The sequence below is a fragment of the Tachyglossus aculeatus genome, chromosome 8, assembly GCF_015852505.1.
Source record: "Tachyglossus aculeatus isolate mTacAcu1 chromosome 8, mTacAcu1.pri, whole genome shotgun sequence".
In the NCBI taxonomy this organism is placed as follows: domain Eukaryota; kingdom Metazoa; phylum Chordata; class Mammalia; order Monotremata; family Tachyglossidae; genus Tachyglossus; species Tachyglossus aculeatus.
In genome coordinates, this window is record NC_052073.1 from 21286261 (window position 1) to 21304887 (window position 18627).

The following is an 18627-nucleotide window of genomic DNA, read 5'->3' on the forward strand; positions in this document are numbered from 1 at the left end:
GTATGTTGATTCGTAAAACCGCACAATTTAAGGGCTATAAAACCTTAGAGCTAAAAGGAACTTCCTGGGGTCCCCCATTCTGGAGAGACTTTGGGCTCTCCTTCCCTTAAAGTCATTAAGAACAAGATAGTTCTCCCTGTTCCTTCCCCACCTCCACAAAATCCTTTCCATGACGCTGATACAGGCCTACCTGCAGGATGAACTAAAAGATGTCTCAGGGTAGGAAACCCAACTTTTCATTTTGATTTCCCAAGCGCTTAGTATAGTGCTCTGCACACAGTAAGTGTTCAATAAATTCCTTAAGATAAACTCCTTATCTTCCCTCCCAAACCCTGCTCTCTCCCTGACTTTCGCACTACTATAGACGACACTACCATCCTTCCCGTCTCCCAAGCCCGCAACCTTGGTGTCATCCTCGACTCTGCTCTCTCGTTCACCCCTCACATCCAAAGGGGTGTCACCAAAACCTGCCGGTCTCACCTCCGCAACATCGCCAAGATCCACCCTTTCCTCTCCATCCAAACCGCTACCCTGCTCGTTCAATCTCTCATCCTACCCCGACTGGATTACTGCATCAGCCTCCTCTCTGATCTCCCATCCTCCTGCCTCTCCCCACTTCATTCTAAACTTCACGCTGCTGCCTGGATCATCTTTGTGCAGAAACGCTCTGGGCATGTTACTCCCCTCCTCAAAAATCTCCAGTGGCTACCAGTCAACCCACGCATCAGACAAAAACTCCTCACTCTCGGCTTCAAGGCTCTCCATCACCTCACCCCCTCCTACCTCACCTCCCTTCTCTCCTTCTACAGCCCAGCCCGCAACCTCCGCTCCTGTGCCACCAACCTCCTCACTGTGCCTCGTTCTCACCTGTCCCGCCGTCGACCCCCAGCCCAAGTCCTCCCCCTGGCCTGGAATGCCCTCCCTCCGCACATCCGCCAAGCTGGCTCTCTTCCTCCCTTCAAAGCCCTACTGAGAGCTCACCTCCTCCAGGAGGCCTTCCCAGACTGAGCCCCCTCCTTCCTCTCCCCCTCCCCATCCCCCAAACAGGGTTTGGGACATACTAAGCCAAATATCGTCATCATCATCATCATCACTGTACTAAGCTCTTGAGAGATTACAATATAACAACAGACCGATGCATTCCTCTCCCCATCCCTTGCAATCTCTTGCAATCCCTTCCTGCTTGGAACTTCCTCCCCCCACTCAAATCAGCCAGTCCACAGCTCTTCCTGTCTTTAAAACCCTTCTCTTCCAGGAAGCCTTCCTTGACTTTCCCATCATATCAAGCTCACCTTTTGTTTTGTTTTGTTTTAATAGTATTCGTTAAGTGCTTACTATGCCCTCCCTCTGCCCATCCGCCAAGCTAGCTCTCTTCCTCCCTTCAAGGCCCTACTGAGAGCTCATCTCTTCCAGGAGGCCTTCCCAGACTGAGCCCCTTCCTTCCTCTCCCCCTCGACCCCCTCTCCATCCCCATCTTACCTCCTTCCCTTAACCACAGCACCTGTATGTTTGTACATATTTATTACTCTATTTATTTATTTTACGTGTACCTATCTATTCTACTTATTTTATTTTGTTAGCATGTTTGGTTTTGTTCTCTGTCTCCCCCTTCTAGACTGTGAGCCCACTGTTGGGTAGGGACTGTCTCTACATGTTGACAGCTTGTACATCCCAAGCGCTTAGTCCAGTGCTCTGCACACAGTAAGCGCTCAATAAATACGATTGATTGATTGATTGATTACTACGTCCCGGGCACTGTGCTAAATGCTGGGGTAGCTACAAGCCAATATGTTTTGTTTTGTTCGCTGTCTCCCCCTTCTAGACTGTGAGCCCACTGTTGGGTAGGGGCCGTCTCTATATGTTGCCAACTTGTATTTCCCAAGCGCTTAGTACAGTGCTCTGCACACAGTAAGCGCTCAATAAATACGATTGAATGAATGATGAATTTGGGGCTGAAATCCTCTTCTTTGAGAGGATCTGGGCCAAATATCTTTGTAAGGTCGCTGGGGGCTGGGAACGTGTCTACGACGGCTGTGTATTCAATCAATCGTATTTACTGAGCGCTTACTGTGTGCAGAGCACTGTACTAAGCGCTTGGGAAGTACAAGTTGGCAATATATAGAGACGGTCCCTCCCCAACAGTGGGCGGGACTCTCCCAAGCGCTTAGTACAGCGCCCGCCGTAGGCGCTCAGTAAATCCAACCGCTCCAAAACGTCACCGCCCAAGATGAGTAATGTGACAGCTCCAACCCCATTGGCTGCGGGCGAAAGGGGGCGGGGCCCCGGGGTGGGCGGGGCCTGGAATGGGGAGGGGCTGTGATTGGGCAGGGCCTGGGGAGTGGGCGTGGCCTGGAGTGGGGAGGGCCCTGTGATTGGACAGGGCCTGACTGATTCATACCTTAACCGTGGATCCCAGTCTCCTACCATAGTTATCGTCAATCGTATTTATTGAGCGCTTACTATGTGCAGAGCACTGTACTAAGCGCTTGGGAAGTACAAATTGGCATCATATGGAGACAGGCATCATCATCAATCGTATTTATTGAGCGCTTACTATGTGCAGAGCACTGCACTAAGCGCTTGGGAAGTACAAATTGGCAACATATAGAGACAGTCCCTACCCAACAGTGGGCTCACAGTCTAAAAGGGGGAGACAGAGAACAAAACCAAACATACTAACAAAATAAAATAAATAGAATAGATATGTACAAGTAAAATAAATAAATAGAGCAATAAATATGCACAAACATATATACAGGTGCTGTGGGGAAGGGAAGGAGGTGAGTGGGGGGGATGGAGAGGGGGACGGGGGGGGAGAGGAAAGAAGGGGCTCAGTCTGGGAAGGCCTCCTCAGTAGGGCCTTGAAGGGAGGAAGAGAGCTAGCTTGGTGAGCCCACTGTTGGGTAGGGACTGTCTCTATATGTTGCCAATTTGTATTTCCCAAGCGCTTAGTACAGTGCTCTGCACATAGTAAGCGCTCAATAAATACGATTGATGATGATGATGGGCAGAGGGAGGGCATTCCAGGCCCGGGGGATGACGTGGGCCGGGGGTCGATGGCGGGACAGGCGAGAACGAGGTACAGTGAGGAGATTAGCAGCAGAGGAGCGGAGGGTGTGGGCTGGGCTGGAGAAGGAGAGAAGGGAGGTGAGGTAGGAGGGGGCGAGGTAGTGGACAGCCTTGAAGCCCAGGGTGAGGAGTTTCTGCCTTGATGCGCAGATTGATTGGTAGCCACTGGAGATAGCCCTTTACCTCCCACCTCTCCCGACTCTTACCCACTGCTTTCAAACAGGCCACGTCTTCCCATCATAAAAAAACCCTTCTGTGACCCCACAGTTCTCTCCAGGTGATAGCCCCATCTCCCTCCTACCAAGCGCTTAGTACACAGTAAGCGCTCAATAAATACGATTGAATGAATGAATGCATGAACTGAGCCCCCTCCTTCCCCTCCCCATCCCCCACGCCTTACCTCCTTCGCCTCCCCACAGCACCTGTATATATCCGCTGTTGGGCAGGGACTGTCTCTATATGTTGCCAATTTGTACTTCCCAAGCGCTTAGTACAGTGCTCTGCACACAGTAAGCGCTCAATAAATACGATTGATGATGATGATGATATGTTTATATGTTTGTACATATTTATGACTCTATTTTACTTGTACATCGCCTCCCCACAGCACCTGTATATATCCGCTGTTGGGCAGGGACTGTCTCTATATGTTGCCAATTTGTACTTCCCAAGCGCTTAGTACAGAGCTCTGCACACAGTAAGCGCTCAATAAATACGATTGATGATGATGATGATATGTTTATATGTTTGTACATATTTATGACTCTATTTTACTTGTACATATTTATTCTATTTATTTTATTTGGTTTATATGGTTTTCTTTGTTGTCTGTCTCCCCCTTCTAGACTGTGAACCTGCTGTTGGGTAGGGGCTGTCTCTACATGTTGCAAACATGTACTTCCCAAGCGCCTAGTACGGTGCTCCGCGCACATTAAGCGCTCAATAGATATGATCGAATGAATGAATGGGGGAGTGGGCGGGGCCAGCGGTGGGCGGGGCTAGGATGGGGCGGAGCGTGTGATTGGACGGGGCCCGCGAGTGGGCGGGGCCTGGGCGTGGCCGCCGTATATAAGCGGGTGCCCGCCCCCCCCGCCCCTCAAATCCGAAGATCTCTTACAGTTCGTGGACGTGGAGTTCCCTCCCGCGATCTCCTGTACCAATGGGCTCCGTGGCCTAGCGTTCCCCTTCCTGAGCCAAGTCACCAGTGATCGCCAGCCGCGGGGCGCCGACGGGCGCCTCAACTGAAGGTAAAAGGCCCTTCCGTCGATCTGCCCGCGCCGGGGAGCGAAGGCTCGGGCGGGGCCGGGCGGGGCGGGTCGCCCGATGGGCAGGGTCGCCCGCTGGACCGCCGTCCCGAGCTGGGGCGCGAGCGCGCCTGCTGCCCCCTGCTGGACGCGCGTGGAAGTGGCTCAGCCCCGGAGGAAACAAAGGGGCGGGGGCGGCCGCGGTGCGCATGCGCGAAGCTCGCCTTCGGGGCCGCGGCGGCTCGTTCATTCATTCATTCATTCATTCATTCACTCAGTCGTATTTATTGAGCGCTTACTGTGTGCAGAGCGCTGGACTAAGCGCTTGGGAAGTACAAGTGGGCAACATTCATTCATTCAGTCGTATTTGTGCGCTTACCCTGTGCAGAGCGCTGGACTAAGCGCTTGGGAAGTACAAATTGGCAACATTCATTCATTCAGTCGTATTTACTGAGCGCCTACTGTGTGCAGAGCGCTGGACTAAGCGCTTGGGAAGTACAAGTGGGCAACATTCATTCATTCAATCGTATTGAGCGCCTACTGTGTGCAGAGCGCTGGACTAAGCGCTTGGGAAGTACAAGTTGGCAACAGTCATTCATTCATTCAATCGTATTTGTTGAGCACCTACTGTGTGCAGAGCGCTGGACTAAGCGCTTGGGAAGTACAAGTTGGCAACATTCATTCATTCAGTCGTATTTGTGCGCTTACTGTGTGCAGAGCGCTGGACTAAGCGCTTGGGAAGTACAAGTTGGCAACATTCATTCATTCAATCGTATTGAGCGCCTACTGTGTGCAGAGCACTGGACGAAGCGCTTGGGAAGTACAAGTTGGCAACATTCATTCATTCATTCAATCATATTGAGCGCCTGCTGTGTGCAGAGCACTGGACTAAGCGCTTGGGAAGTACAAGTGGGCAACATTCATTCATTCAATCGTATTGAGCGCCTACTGTGTGCAGAGCGCTGGACTAAGCGCTTGGGAAGTACAAATTGGCAACATTCATTCATTCAGTCGTATTTGTGCGCTTACTGTGTGCAGAGCGCTGGACTAAGCGCTTGGGAAGTACAAGTGGGCAACATTCATTCAATCGTATTGAGCGCCTACTGTGTGCAGAGCGCTGGACTAAGCGCTTGGGAAGTACAAGTTGGCAACAGTCATTCATTCATTCAATCGTATTTGTTGAGCACCTACTGTGTGCAGAGCGCTGGACTAAGCGCTTGGGAAGTACAAGTTGGCAACATTCATTCATTCAATCGTATTTGTTGAGCGCCTACTGTGTGCAGAGCGCTGGACTAAGCGCTTGGGAAGTACAAATTGGCTACATTCATTTAATCGTATTGAGCGCTTACTGTGTGCAGAGCGCTGGACGAAGCGCTTGGGAAGTACAAGTTGGCAACATTAATTCATTCAATCGTATTGAGCGCTTACTGTGTGCAGAGCGCTGGACGAAGTGCTTGGGAAGTACAAGTTGGCAACATTCATTCATTCAATCGTATTTATTGAGCTCCCACTGTGTGCAGAGCACTGGACTAAGCGCTTGGGAAGTACAAGTTGGCAACATTCATTCATTCAGTCGTATTGAGCGCCTACTCTGTGCAGAGCACTGGACTAAGAGCTTGGGAAGTACAAGTTGGCAACATATAGAGACGGTCCCTACCTAACAGTGGGCTCACAGTCTAAGTTAATAATAATAATAATAATGATGGCATTTATGAAGCGCTTCCTACGTGCGAAGCACTGTTCTAAGCGCTAGGATGGATACAAGGTGATCAGGTTGTCCCACGTGGGGCCCACAGTTTTCACTGAGAAGCAGGGTGGCTCAGTGGAAAGAGCCTGGGCTTCGGCGTCAGAGGTCATGGGTTCAAATCCTTCCCTGGCAATTGTCAGCTGTGTGACTTAAGTCACTTCACTTCTCTGGGCCTCAGTTCCCTCATCTGTAAAATGGGGATTAAGACTGTGAGCCCCCCGTGGGACAACCTGATCACCTTATATCCCCCCAGTGCTTAGAACAGTGCTTTGCACATAGTAAGTGCTTAATAAGTGCCATCATCATTATTATTATTCATTTTACAGATGAGGGAACTGAGGCCTAGAGAAGTGAAGCGACTTGCCCAAAGTCACACAGCTGATAAGTGGCCGAGCTGGGATTAGAACCCACAACCTCTGACTCCCAATCCCGGGCTCTTTCCACTGAGCCACGCTGCTTCGGGAGGGCATGGTTGACAAGGATTGGTCTGCAAAAGTCCCAGAGTACAAGCTTCTCTATCACCAAATAGTATCTATTGAGCGCCTGCTGTGTGCACAGCACTGTACTAAGCGTTTGGGAGAGTATCAACAGGGCTAGTAGACATTCCCTACCCATAACAAGCGGTAAGACTTTAAGAAAAAAATAGACCCTCCCCACCCCACCCAAATTGCTGGCACATAAAATCATTTTTCCGTCCGGCTGGCGGTTATCGCATTAGTGCGTTTGAATTGGCGAAATTCCTGTGCTGCACATTTTTTAATCCCAAGGAAGAATGGCTTCTGGTGACTTACTTGGAGGAAGAAAGTAGTGGCCCACGTAGGGGGATCTCGAACGAGTAAGGTTATAAGGCATTTCATGAAGGATTGGCAATACGAGCGGAAATTTTGAATAGATCATTTTCTAGGAAGTTTGGGGTTAGCTCGAACGAGTAAGGTTATAAGGCATTTCATGAAGGATTGGCAATACGAGCGGAAATTTTGAATAGATCATTTTCTAGCAAGTATTGTTTCTGAAAACAGAGGTAATCAAACCTTGAAGATGCCACTATAGGAACACATGCCTTTCCTTTCATGGGCAAGTGAATCGTCGGTTCCGAATACATCTGACCATGCCAACCTCCTAACTGGTTTCGAAAGTTTCCATTTCTGGTGCCACTAAACTATGACAAATTCCAGGATGCAGAATGTCACACTGACAACAACTTTCCAGCATTTAAAAGTAAACTTGGGCGTGTTGCTATTTTGTTAACAATCTCACACTGGGAAGAACGTGTCTTTCTACTCCCCCAAACGTCTAGTATAGTGCTCGGGACAGTCTCCTCCTTCTAGACTGTGAGCCCGTTGTTGGGTAGGGATTGTCTCTATCTGTTGCCGAATTGTACTTTCCAAGCGCTTGGTACAGTGCTCTGCACACAGTAGGCGCTCAATACATATGAATAAATAATCGCTCAATAAATACAGTTGATGTTTAATTCGGCAGGGCTTGAAGGTAGCCGACTGGAAGGCTGGGTTCTTGTATTACCCTCTCTGCAGTCTCCCTGTTGTCTACAGGGTTGCAGTTGGCTTTTCGTAAATGCTGTTGAAGAGGAAGCCATTGTGACTTACAAAACAAACACGTCCTAGTGGAAATTCAAACTATTAAAATAGGGAGGTGTACTGAAAATGAAATTGTTTGTTTGAAATACCTCTAAAGGCAGAATGAACTTTAGGAAAGAGCCCAGAAAAGACAAAGAGGCCAGCCCCACAGCTCTTAATAGCGATTCAGAGTGCTGTTGTATTGTTCAAATGATACAGATTTTACAGCTTCTCTTGCCACGTTATTTACCTGACTCGCGCTCCGGCAGAAAATGAAAGTTTTTATGCTGGTCCGCATTCGTGATGAAGGATCGAGGGCTCTCCTTTCCCCAGACAAACTAGAAGGGGGGGAAAATGCCGTCACCGACCTCCAAACGACTTGACAAAAGAGGCTTCCTCGCAGTCCCCCGCAAATTCTGCCCCAGGCCTGGGTCGGTTTATGAAATTCCTGCCCCCCGATATCTGTGGATTCTCCCTGTCTCCTTCCTTGCCTTCGGTGCAGAGAGAGAGAGAGAGGAGGGGGAACCAACAATGCATCCCAGCGCTTAAAAGAGTGCTTGGCACTAGTAAGCGCTTAACAAATACCATCATCATTATTATCAATGCGAGGTTCCCCCGAATCAGGCCCGCAAATGATAGGAAAGCTTGGGCTGGGCCCCGGGAGCCCATGTTGGCTTCCCTGGGCACCGAGCTGACCAGATTTCAGGGGACGGAAAAATGATTTTGTGTGCCAGCAATTTGGGTGGGTTTGGGGAGGGTCTATTTTTTTTTTCTTAAAGCCTTACCGCTCGTCTGGGTAGGGAATGTCTACTAGCCCTGTTGATGCTCTCCCAAACGCTTAGTACAGCACTAAGTTCCTGGGGGAAATCCGTTGGGTGACTTCCCCAGGGTGGAGCTTTGCCCTCCCTCCAAGCCGGCCCTAAAGACCCCAGCAGCCGCTGTCTTGGCCCAAGCTGTGGGCGGTGGGAGGTTCCCTGCGGGGCCATGTTTTTCCAGGAAGGGAACGAGCAGTGGCGACCTCCCCTCGTCCCTTCGATCTCCCCCCCCGATGCTTGTTTTCGGCCGTAGAGGCTGGGGCAGGGCCGGGCCACCCCCCTCCGGGCGAGGCCCGGCCTGGATCAGTCGGGTGGGTGGGGAGAAGCTACAGTTTTCCCCCTCCCCACCCTCCCCAAACAGGGCCTGTTAGTGGCAAAGGATGGGAGGGGTCAGCCGAGCCGGTTACAGCCGGTTTTGCAGTGGGCGTGGGGTTCCCTGGAGCCTCCCCCCCTCCCCTGCAGCCTGCTTCCTTCCCAAACATTCCCGGCTGCACGGGATCAGGACATCAACCAGCTGCTGCTTCTACTGACACTAAAATAGTGTTTGCAGAGTACCCTAATAATAACAATGATGATGGTATCTGGTAAGCGCTTACCATCAATCAATCAATCGTATTTATTGAGCGCTTACTATGTGCAGAGCACTGTACTAAGCGCTTGGGAAGTACAAATTGGCATCACATAGAGACAGTCCCTACCCAACAGTGGGCTCACAGTCTAAAAGGGGGAGACAGAGAACAGAACCAAACATACCAACAAAATAAAATAAGTAGGATACTGGGTATTCAGGTTGTCCCACCCGGGGCTCACACTTTTAATCCCTATTTTACAGATGAGGTAACTGAGGCACAGAGAAGTCAAGTGACTTGCCCAAAGTCACCCAGCAGACAAGTGGCAGAGTGGAATTAGAACCCACATCCTCTGACTCCCAAGCCTGGGCTCTTTCCACTAAGCCGTGGGTTGGGAGAGTATATACAGAGGGGATTTAACCACAGTTTCTGCCCCTTTTGGGTCGGGGCTCGTAGCCCAGTAATAATAATGATATTTATTAAGAACTTACCATGTGCACGGTTCTAAGTGCTGAGGTAGATACAAGGTAATCAGGTTGTCCCACATGGGGCTTACAGCCTTTAATCCCTATTTTACAGATGAGGCAACCGAGGCACAGAGAAGTGAAGTGACTTGCCCCAAGTCACACAGCTAAGTGGAAGAGATGGGATTAGAACTCATGACCTCTGACTCCCAATCCTGTGCTCGTTCCACTAAGCCACGCCGCTTCCCAAGAGCTTGCGTGGGGAGAAGGGATTGGAGACAGACACATCAGGAGTGATGAAACATTAAAGCACAAATTGTGGGGGAAGGAAATGCCACTTTGAATACTACTGGAATCCTGGAAACATGTATTTTTATATGTTTCTCTGTCTCCTGGCTTTTGGGGTGCAGCCAGGTGGGGAGTTTAAAGCATGTTTTCAACCTAAGCACTTAGTTACAGTATTCTACATACAGTAACTGCCCAATAAATACCACTGATTTTCTAAGGAGATTTTAAAGAACACTGTAATTATACTGTTAAACAGTGGGATAGAGGTGTGAGCTACTGAGAGGGAACAGTGGTGGAAAGACTGACCCAGTGTCCAGCAGCCAGGAAAAAGGTGACCATTTTGAGTAAATGCATCACTTAGACTATGCCAAGGAAGTGCTTGCATTGCCAAAGGAGATGGTTTACATAGTACATAAGGGACAGTTGGGAATACAATGATCTTTTCAGTCTCCTCTGCCACACAGTTGTCAATAAGAATACAAAATTCAACATGAAAAAATTCCTGGTTTTTTTGTGGGATGCATGTGAACTGTTCCTTGCTGAGCTGCTTCTGTCAAGTCTATTTACTGAGCGCTTACTGTGTGCAGAGCACTGTACTAAGCACATGGGAGAGAACAACAGACACATTCCCTGTGCACAACGAGCTTACAGTCTAGAGGGAAAAAGTTGAGGCTCTGCTGGGATACGAACCCAATGTCATTAAGAGTAAATAAAGGTGGGAGAAATACAGTTGTTAATATTTAAAATTGAACTAAAGGTAGCGATTTAAACTGTGCTGAACTGCTGTTTTTTTAGTCCCTGTAGTCTAGCACTAGAAAATCCAGAAATTGTTCAAAACAGTACTTACTGGAAAAAAATAATGATGGTATTTGTTAAGTGCTTACTATGTGCCAAGCACTGTACTAAGCGCTGAAATCAAAACACTTCTCTGCTTGTGCTAGTTTATAGATTATTTCCTTTTGGTACATTGATTATCCTTGGATATTTTCGTTGAGTAGGTAGTAAAGGGAAACATTACTCTAAGAAAACATTAAATACTTTGGATCATTTACAAAAGCAAAGTAACCAAGATTTCATTGTTCTTTCACTGAGGAAAATCCACAAGGGGAAGGCCCAATTTCAGTAGAATAGAAAGATGTGTTTGTTGTCTTCATTAGGGATCTGCCTCACGTGGGAACGGATTATCTTATATCTACCCCAAACATAGTGCATGACAAATACTATTATTATTATTATTATCTGTCTAAATGAAACTTTAAGGTTCTTTGTCAAGGAAAGTTTGTAGCTCAGCGTTCACTCACAGTTTGGACTCCTGGGCAAATCTAGGGGAGGCTTGTATATGCTTTGGGTAGTTCAGATGAGATAAACAGGTTGGTCTGATCATGCCTTTCTCCTCTTCCCAGGTTTACATCAGCCTAAGGAACAAGAACAAGCAACAATGGCAGCAATCCCATCAAGCGGCTCACTTGTAGCAACCCATGACTACTACAGGCGTAAGTTCCTGATATTATGTATCTAGGGGGAGAATTGTGACCTACTTGTACGTATTGAGTTTTTGGCAATATGCAGACCACCACCTTAGTGCTTGGGATTAGTCAATTAGAGGTAAAAAGATGATCTATGCCAAACCTTGGTGGGACCAATGGACCATCACTCCTAGGTTTTCTCTCTCCTATCATATTCAAAAGATGAGTGGACAAATAGGATGATGGTTGCCCTCCTCGACATCCATTTCTGGTTAAAGATTTACCTATTATGGGCCCTTCATCCACAAATTTATTTAGCCCTCTTAACATTTTCTGCCTACGAAACTTCCTATAGTAATGAATCCCGTATGCTTACTATTCAGTTTTCCATTTTGTTTAAGCTTCTTGTGGGGAATAAATGTTCTGTGAGCCCTTCGCTCATTAGGCCCTCAAATAACGTGGATTCAGCTTACCACCTTTGGGCTGTAATAGATACTCCTTAGTCTGGAGCTAGTGGGATTTGGTGAAGTAAAGCCTACATTCATCCTATTCACACCTTTGTAGGAATTTTGAAAATTCTTTCTAAACGTTTAATTAAAATCTAGCATTGTTGATGAAATCTAATATTCCAAGAAAGCAACATTACATTTTTGGCTAAGAACAAGTCATTTTTAGGCCTGTGACATGGCCTTAATTGTGCTGCCTTCCCTTCCCTCTCAGCGAGTGTGCTTAGTGGAAATGATGCCAGACCCTGACACAAATGATACCTTGATTCTCCCCTTCTGTACATATCCCTATTGGCTCCACATTTGTCCTACCTCCACCCTGATTTTAGAAAACTGCTGTCCTTCTGGGTAATGTCTTCTGGCCAGAGTAAGTGCAGAGGTGTTCTCAATTGCCTTAGCCTTCAAGAATTTAACAGCATTGAGAAAATGACTTTCTTGATTGGGTCCCCTAGAGACTATTTGCCTACGGAATCCACAACTCTAGTTATAACCATGGGACAGTTATCCTTCAACATCCAGTAATGGTAATTTGCACAGAACTACAAAACCCATTTCAGTTTATAATTGACTACGGTTTGCTTTTGGTATGGGGAAACTTGTAGATTACTTCTCCCAGCTGGTGGATCTCTCGCCTTTTCTGAATATTCCTATGGAAAAACTAAAGTGGTGAAATTTCTTCTCTGAAATTTTAAGAAAAGGGTAGTGCTTATTTTTCCCCAGAAAACTTACAATATAAATCTAGGCAGAGAAAGGAGAATAAGATGGGAGTGTCACAAAGTCCCCTTAAGTCCTGAGGTGGTGATATCCTTATACTATTAATTTAGGCAAAAGACAAGTCTGGCCTTCTTCAAAAAAAAATAATTTAATGAAAAGCCCCTGTTTGAATAATGGGAGCAAAATACATACATATATTCTAAAACATGGGCATATTTCTTCACAGGACGTCTGGGTTCCACTTCCAGCAACAGCTCCTGTGGAAGTGCTGAATACTCTGGGGAGGTTATCCCCCACCATCCAGGTAGGGATAAAGCCTTGTTCCTCCAAAAAATGACCCCGAAAACTTTGTGCCTTCATTGTAACAAATTGTACTTTCCAAGCGCTTTGTACAATGCTCTGCACATAGTAAGCACTCAATAAATACGATTGAATGAATGAAAGCCACCAACTGATTGCCGTTCTATATCACTGGTTTGTAGGACAGATTCATTAATCGCTGGTACTGAACCTTAGTTATGCTCTTGCTCTGTGAAAACAGCACTGATGGACAAATTCCAGAAACTGGTATTACTTAAAAAATAAACTGGCTCAAAATTTGATTAGAATGTTACAAATTATTGATTTGCTTGAGGCATTTTCCCAGGTCAGGAAATAAGTTCTGTGGCCTCATGCTTTAATACCACTTAATTTGTTGCTAGACCTAGTAACCACCGTCCTCTTTTCTTAGGTCTTCCCAAGTCAGACCCGGGCCACTGGTGGACTAGCTTCTTCTTTGGAAAATCAAGCCATCCCTTCATGACAACGGTATTGGAATCCCCAGAGAAGTAAGTAGGCTTTCATTTTGGAGAGAGATTTCGTGGAAACCTCAAACAGTTAAAGAATGAAATGTCTGGGGTAAGAATAAGGGTCATGACAAATATAAACTAAACCCAGAGGGTAGGAGCTAGCTTTATCTTGTGTGGGGCTAGCATTGTCCATCTAATATGCTATTCATTCATCCTATACAAACCTCTCCAGTGAGATTGAGTAATTATCATCAACACTGAGGACCAGAAGCAGATTGGAATATGCTAGAACTGAGTAGGGGAGAGGAAGAGTGGCTGGGATGGAAGATAGTGAGTGTTTAGAACTCTAGAAGTCTTGTTGACTTACCTATGTGTCTAGGCTTTTCCTCTATATCCTAAAGTTGTAGTTCTTCTTAAAGTAGTCCATAGTGCTAATATCTTTGTTAGAGGAAGGAAGGGAAGGGATTTGTAGCAATTGAAAACCTCTGATTTTTTCACTCTTTTTTTCACTCTTTTTTTGTTGTTGTTGTTGTTGTTCTACAGTTCAGGAACTTTCCAGGTGGCTAATGGCATGATCACTTGTGACCTGGCTCAGGAAGCAATGAGGAAGCACCACATCAGTGAGCCCAGCAAACCCAGTGCTGGGCCTTCTGTGTGAACAAGTGGCAGACTGCTGCTGCTGCTCGATGCTTCTGAAACGCTAGGAGTCAGAGCCCATTTCCCCCCCCCTCCCTCCCTTCCCCCCCCCCTCCTTTCCTTTCCCCTTAGTATAGACAGGCTGCCTAAGTAGAACTAGTTTGTGTTTTTTTTATTTTAAAGAAAGCAAAACACCAAAAACACAAATCAAACTTTTTACTCCCAAGTTAAGAACGAGCTTTCCTAGCAGCCTTGGTAACTTTTTTGTTAAATTTGTACTCAGTGGAAACTAATAAAATTTCAGCAACCTTTTAACTCCGGTGCGGGCTTAATTCCTCAAGCATAAACCTTCCAAGGAAGGAGCCCCTTATGCCTTGTGCATCAAGCCAAAAGAAGACAAGGGTGAAAAGTAGAAGACTTACCTTAGGTCCAGTCAGATGCTTCCCTAGGTGTTTGGGCTATGGAGCTGCCACAATTTGGGCAAATTGTTGGTAGCATAAAACAAAAGGAAGATACAGTCCTTGCCCTCAAGCTTTCAGTGTTATGAAAGACAGAAGCAAACACAAATAGCAAGCATTCACTAGTCAAAAAAGTACAGTCATAAAATGATTAAACTTTGTGATAAAATGCATCCTCATGTAAATTAGTGCTAATGGGACAACTGACCAGTAAGTGGGGCTTGCCTCTTCCTGGAAGTAGTTTTTTTGTTTACTTATTTTGGAAGGTTCGGAAGAGCTGGAGGTCAGGGGGTGTGCAATGGATCAGAGGAGAAATTGTGAAGAGCATTGTAGAGTTAGAAAGTTGGGATAGAAAGAGCATGAGACTTCAGGGAAAAGGGAACTGGTGTGAAGACAGCTGGAGATAAAATGTTCCGCACCCAGTAAACACTTAATAAATGCCTTAAGGGTTCAGCAGTTGTGGGTTTTACAAAGGAATTCAATAAGATGTTAACTACTTCCAGGTGTTAGCCAGAACAGCAACAGAACCAAGTCACGGGATGCTAAAGGAGTGGAGCGTAGTCTGTGGAGAGAAATGCTGACACTAGATTGGTTAGGGCTGAGAGTATAAATTGCCTCATCAGACTTGGACAAAAAATGATGCGTGATCAGCTGCAGTGGTTATGTAAACTAGGAGACTAAGCTATCAGAAAGTCTTTGAGAAGAGCTTTCCTTATCTTTCCAGTCTCCTCCTATCCTTTCCAGCTCCACAGTTAGGGACCAGTAGATGCTGGTTTGGCAGCCCAAAACTGAAGCTGAGGGATTGAGTCTAAAATTTGCTCTCCTCTCTCCAGCTTACCAAATGGATTTACAGCCTCAAGTAGACCAAGAAAAATCAGGTGTATTATCCCTAGTAATCCTACCTTGACTTTGTTGTTAATAATCACCCCCCTGCCCCACAATCAGCCCCTTTTCCCCTTTATTATTTCTAACTCGGTGTGCAAAGCTTTCAGCAGTGGTCCTGCCAAGACAAACTTGTTGGGGCTGAAGTTTCCTGCAGCTTAGAAGGAGAGACCTTTACACAACTGGTTTCTGACACAGTTGCTGTAGCAACCACAGCAATGATCGGAAAGTCGTTTCAGCATACACTGAGTAATGTGCCCAAGGGAAAACTCTTTAATAGCATAGCCAAATATTTAGACCATGAGCTGCTCAGGGATGGGGACTTTGTCCAATCTGATTATCTTGTATCCACCCCAGTGCTGAGTACAGTACATGACACATAGTAAGTATTTAACAAGTACCATAAAAAATGGAGTTAAAATGTCTTCTCTTTCTATCTTTCCTGTCTCCTGTTTCTTCTATCTTCTCTTTGCCTAAGAATAGGAAAAGCCAATTAAATCATTTCAATCTAGGAATAACAAGGGTGTGGCTGCACAGTCAAAATGCAGGACGGAGAAATGAGCTGGGGACTTTGGGAAGTGGAAACTCTGAAACTGAATGTTTCAAACCCAAATCCGGGCCATGTAAGGAACCTAGCAGAGATGGCAGTTGCTACAGGCTAGATGCTAAATGGGGCTGGAATCTGAGGGGTACTAAGGGAGGATTGAGCAAAAAAATTGCCTGTTTCCAGCTCTGCAATACTGAGGTGTGACTCAAACCAAATCTCTTTCAGTTATATGAGGTGATGGCAGCAACAACCTTTACTAACACTGCTATCATCTGACATTTTACTAGCTCTGGGGATCCCATAAACATTAAACCTGACTTTATTGGTTAAACTCCCACAGTGTTCCAGTAAGGAGTCTAAACACCAAACATTGTTAATTAGACTTCTGTTCAGAGGAAAAGATCTTTCTTGGAACTATTTCTCATCACTGAAGTTAAAGCAAGCAGTACAAAGTCTGGCTAAAATGGGGCTTATATTTCCCTCTTCCTATTTCTGTCTAGATTCTAAAGATAGGGTGACTTTAATTCACTTTAACGTTCCCAGTTTTTTGGTGATGGGGTGACCTGCAGATCTCACCCCTATATTTCATGTCTGACTCTTACTGATTTGCAGATAAACCGAGGAAGGGATTTTATCTGAAATGAAACATCTCTCGGCATTATCTTGGTTTTAGGTGACACCTTGCTCCTGAGGGGACTCTAGGCATTCTTACAGATACCATCTCATTTATTCTCATCTCTTTCCCAGTTCCAATTCTGCCTGCAGGAAAACTCACCCGGAGACATTCAGTGACTTGTCCAAGGTCACCAGTCAGGCAGTAGCAGAACCAAATTAAGACACTAAACAATCTTATCGATCAATCAATCAAAAGTATTTACTGAGCACTTACTCTGTATAGAACATTATACCAAGTCCATGGGAAAGAGCAGTGGAGTTCTAGATGGCCTCCAGGAGCTTACAGTCAGAAGGGAGAGGCAGGCACTAAACTAAATTACAGGTAGAGGGAAGCAACAGAGTTGAAATATATGTACATAAGTGTTAGCAGGAGGAGAAGGGACATGAACACTTGTGCTTTTGAGCACTCCATTACCAAAGGGTAAATATTCTGATACTTTTAGTCACTCACAGCCTGTATACTCTCTACTGGACTGAGGCAATAAAAGAAGGCTCTATTCTTCTTTGCCATCCTATTATCTGTTTAATTCACAAGGGCTAAATGATATAACCCTGTGCTTTGAAGAACTAATGAAAAAATAATTTGAGGGAAATAAATGCTGATATTTATGGAGACTGGGGAGCTGTTGCCCTATATGTGCACTGAAGAGGGAAGAGGTCATGAGTTTTATGTGGAAGTAAAAAGGATTTAGGTAGTTATATTCAAGAGCTTTCTGAAGATAAGGATTTCTAAATACAGGGAGGTTAAGGGGGTGTGATTAGTCAGGTAAAAATAAAACGTATCCAACCAAAAGGAATTGTTTCGGCAGTCCTGATGGCAGGCCGGGGAATGGACCAGATGGGTTGTGAAGGGTTTTTTTTATTTTTAATGATATTTGTTAAGTGCATACTATATGCCAGGCATTGTTGCAAGCGCTGGGGAAGATATAAGCTAATCAGAGTAGGCACAGTCAGTGTCCATTTTACAAGTGAGGTAACTAAGGCTCAGAGAAATGAAATGACTTACCCAAAGTTATATCAGACAAAAGGAGGATCCAGAATAAGAACCCAGGTTCTTCCAGTCATGCTAATCAGTCAGTGAGTCAGTCAATTGCATTTACTGAGCGCTTACTGTGTGCAGAGCACTGTACTAAGCACTTGGGAGAGTACAGTATAACAATATAACAGACACATTCCCTGTACTCAGCGAGTTTGCAGTCTAGAGGGGGAGACAGACATTAAAATAAATAAACAAAATTACAGATTTGTACATAAGTGCCATGGGGCTGAGAAAGGGGGAAGAATAAAAGAAGCAAGACAAGCGAGTGGAAGTAGAGGAAAGGAGGGCTTAGTCAGGGAAGGCCTCTTGAATGAGGTGTGCCTTCAATAAGGCTTTGAAGTAGGAAAGAGAAATTGTCCTGTCAGATATGAAGAGGGAGGGCATTCCAGGCCTGAAGCAAGATGTGGATGAGAGGTCAGTGGAGAGATAGACGAGATCAAGGTACAATGAGGTTTGGCATTAGAGCGAAGTGTGTGGGCCGAGTCGTAGTAGGAGAAGAGCGATGAGAAGTAGGAGGGAGTAAGGTGATTGAGTGCTTTGAAGCCACTGGAGCACAAAGGAAATACAGACTAGTTTTGGAAGTAGGAGCAAAAATTCCTTAGATCTGTAATTTACTAATTTATATTAATGTCTGTCTCCCACTCTAGACTGTAAATTTGTTGTGGGCAGGGAACCGTCTAGCAACTCTGTTGTACTGTACTCTCTCAAGTGCTTAGAACAGTACTCTACATATAAGTACTCAACAAGTACCACTGATTGATTGATTTATCCCTGGTCAAAAGTGACAATCTTTGGGCAAATGGTCAGCTCTGGGAGAATCCCATTCATTCTTCCTTGTACCATCAGTTCTGCCCTCCTGGTTATATTTGATAAAGGATTCAGACATTCACCAATGTCAGAGAGGATCTCTCTGCATCAGGATCCCATCATGACCATATGTCAGGAGATCTGCACTCAAAAGGCACTCATTAAATGCCATTATTATTACTACTTCTACTAACTATAATGACTGTGGTAACTGTAAAGTGCTCAGTATTTGCCAAGCACTGGAGCAGATACAAAATAGACAGTACCCACAGTCTGTGTGGGGCTCACAGTCTAAGTGGACAGGAGAATAGATATCGAATCCCCATTTTACAACTGAAA

The 18627-nt window shown here is 45.8% G+C and overlaps 1 protein-coding gene across 1 annotated transcript; it reads left to right on the plus strand.

Moving 5' to 3' along the window:
- The first annotated feature begins 4170 nt into the window (after positions 1–4170).
- Positions 4171–14195, plus strand: PPDPF (pancreatic progenitor cell differentiation and proliferation factor). Its single transcript, XM_038750305.1, has 5 exons — positions 4171–4316; positions 11174–11263; positions 12683–12760; positions 13187–13283; positions 13788–14195. Exons 2-5 carry the CDS (start codon positions 11209–11211, stop codon positions 13900–13902), a joined length of 345 nt encoding a protein of 114 aa, XP_038606233.1. The 5' UTR covers positions 4171–4316; positions 11174–11208; the 3' UTR covers positions 13903–14195.
- Positions 14196–18627: the final 4432 nt, after the last annotated feature.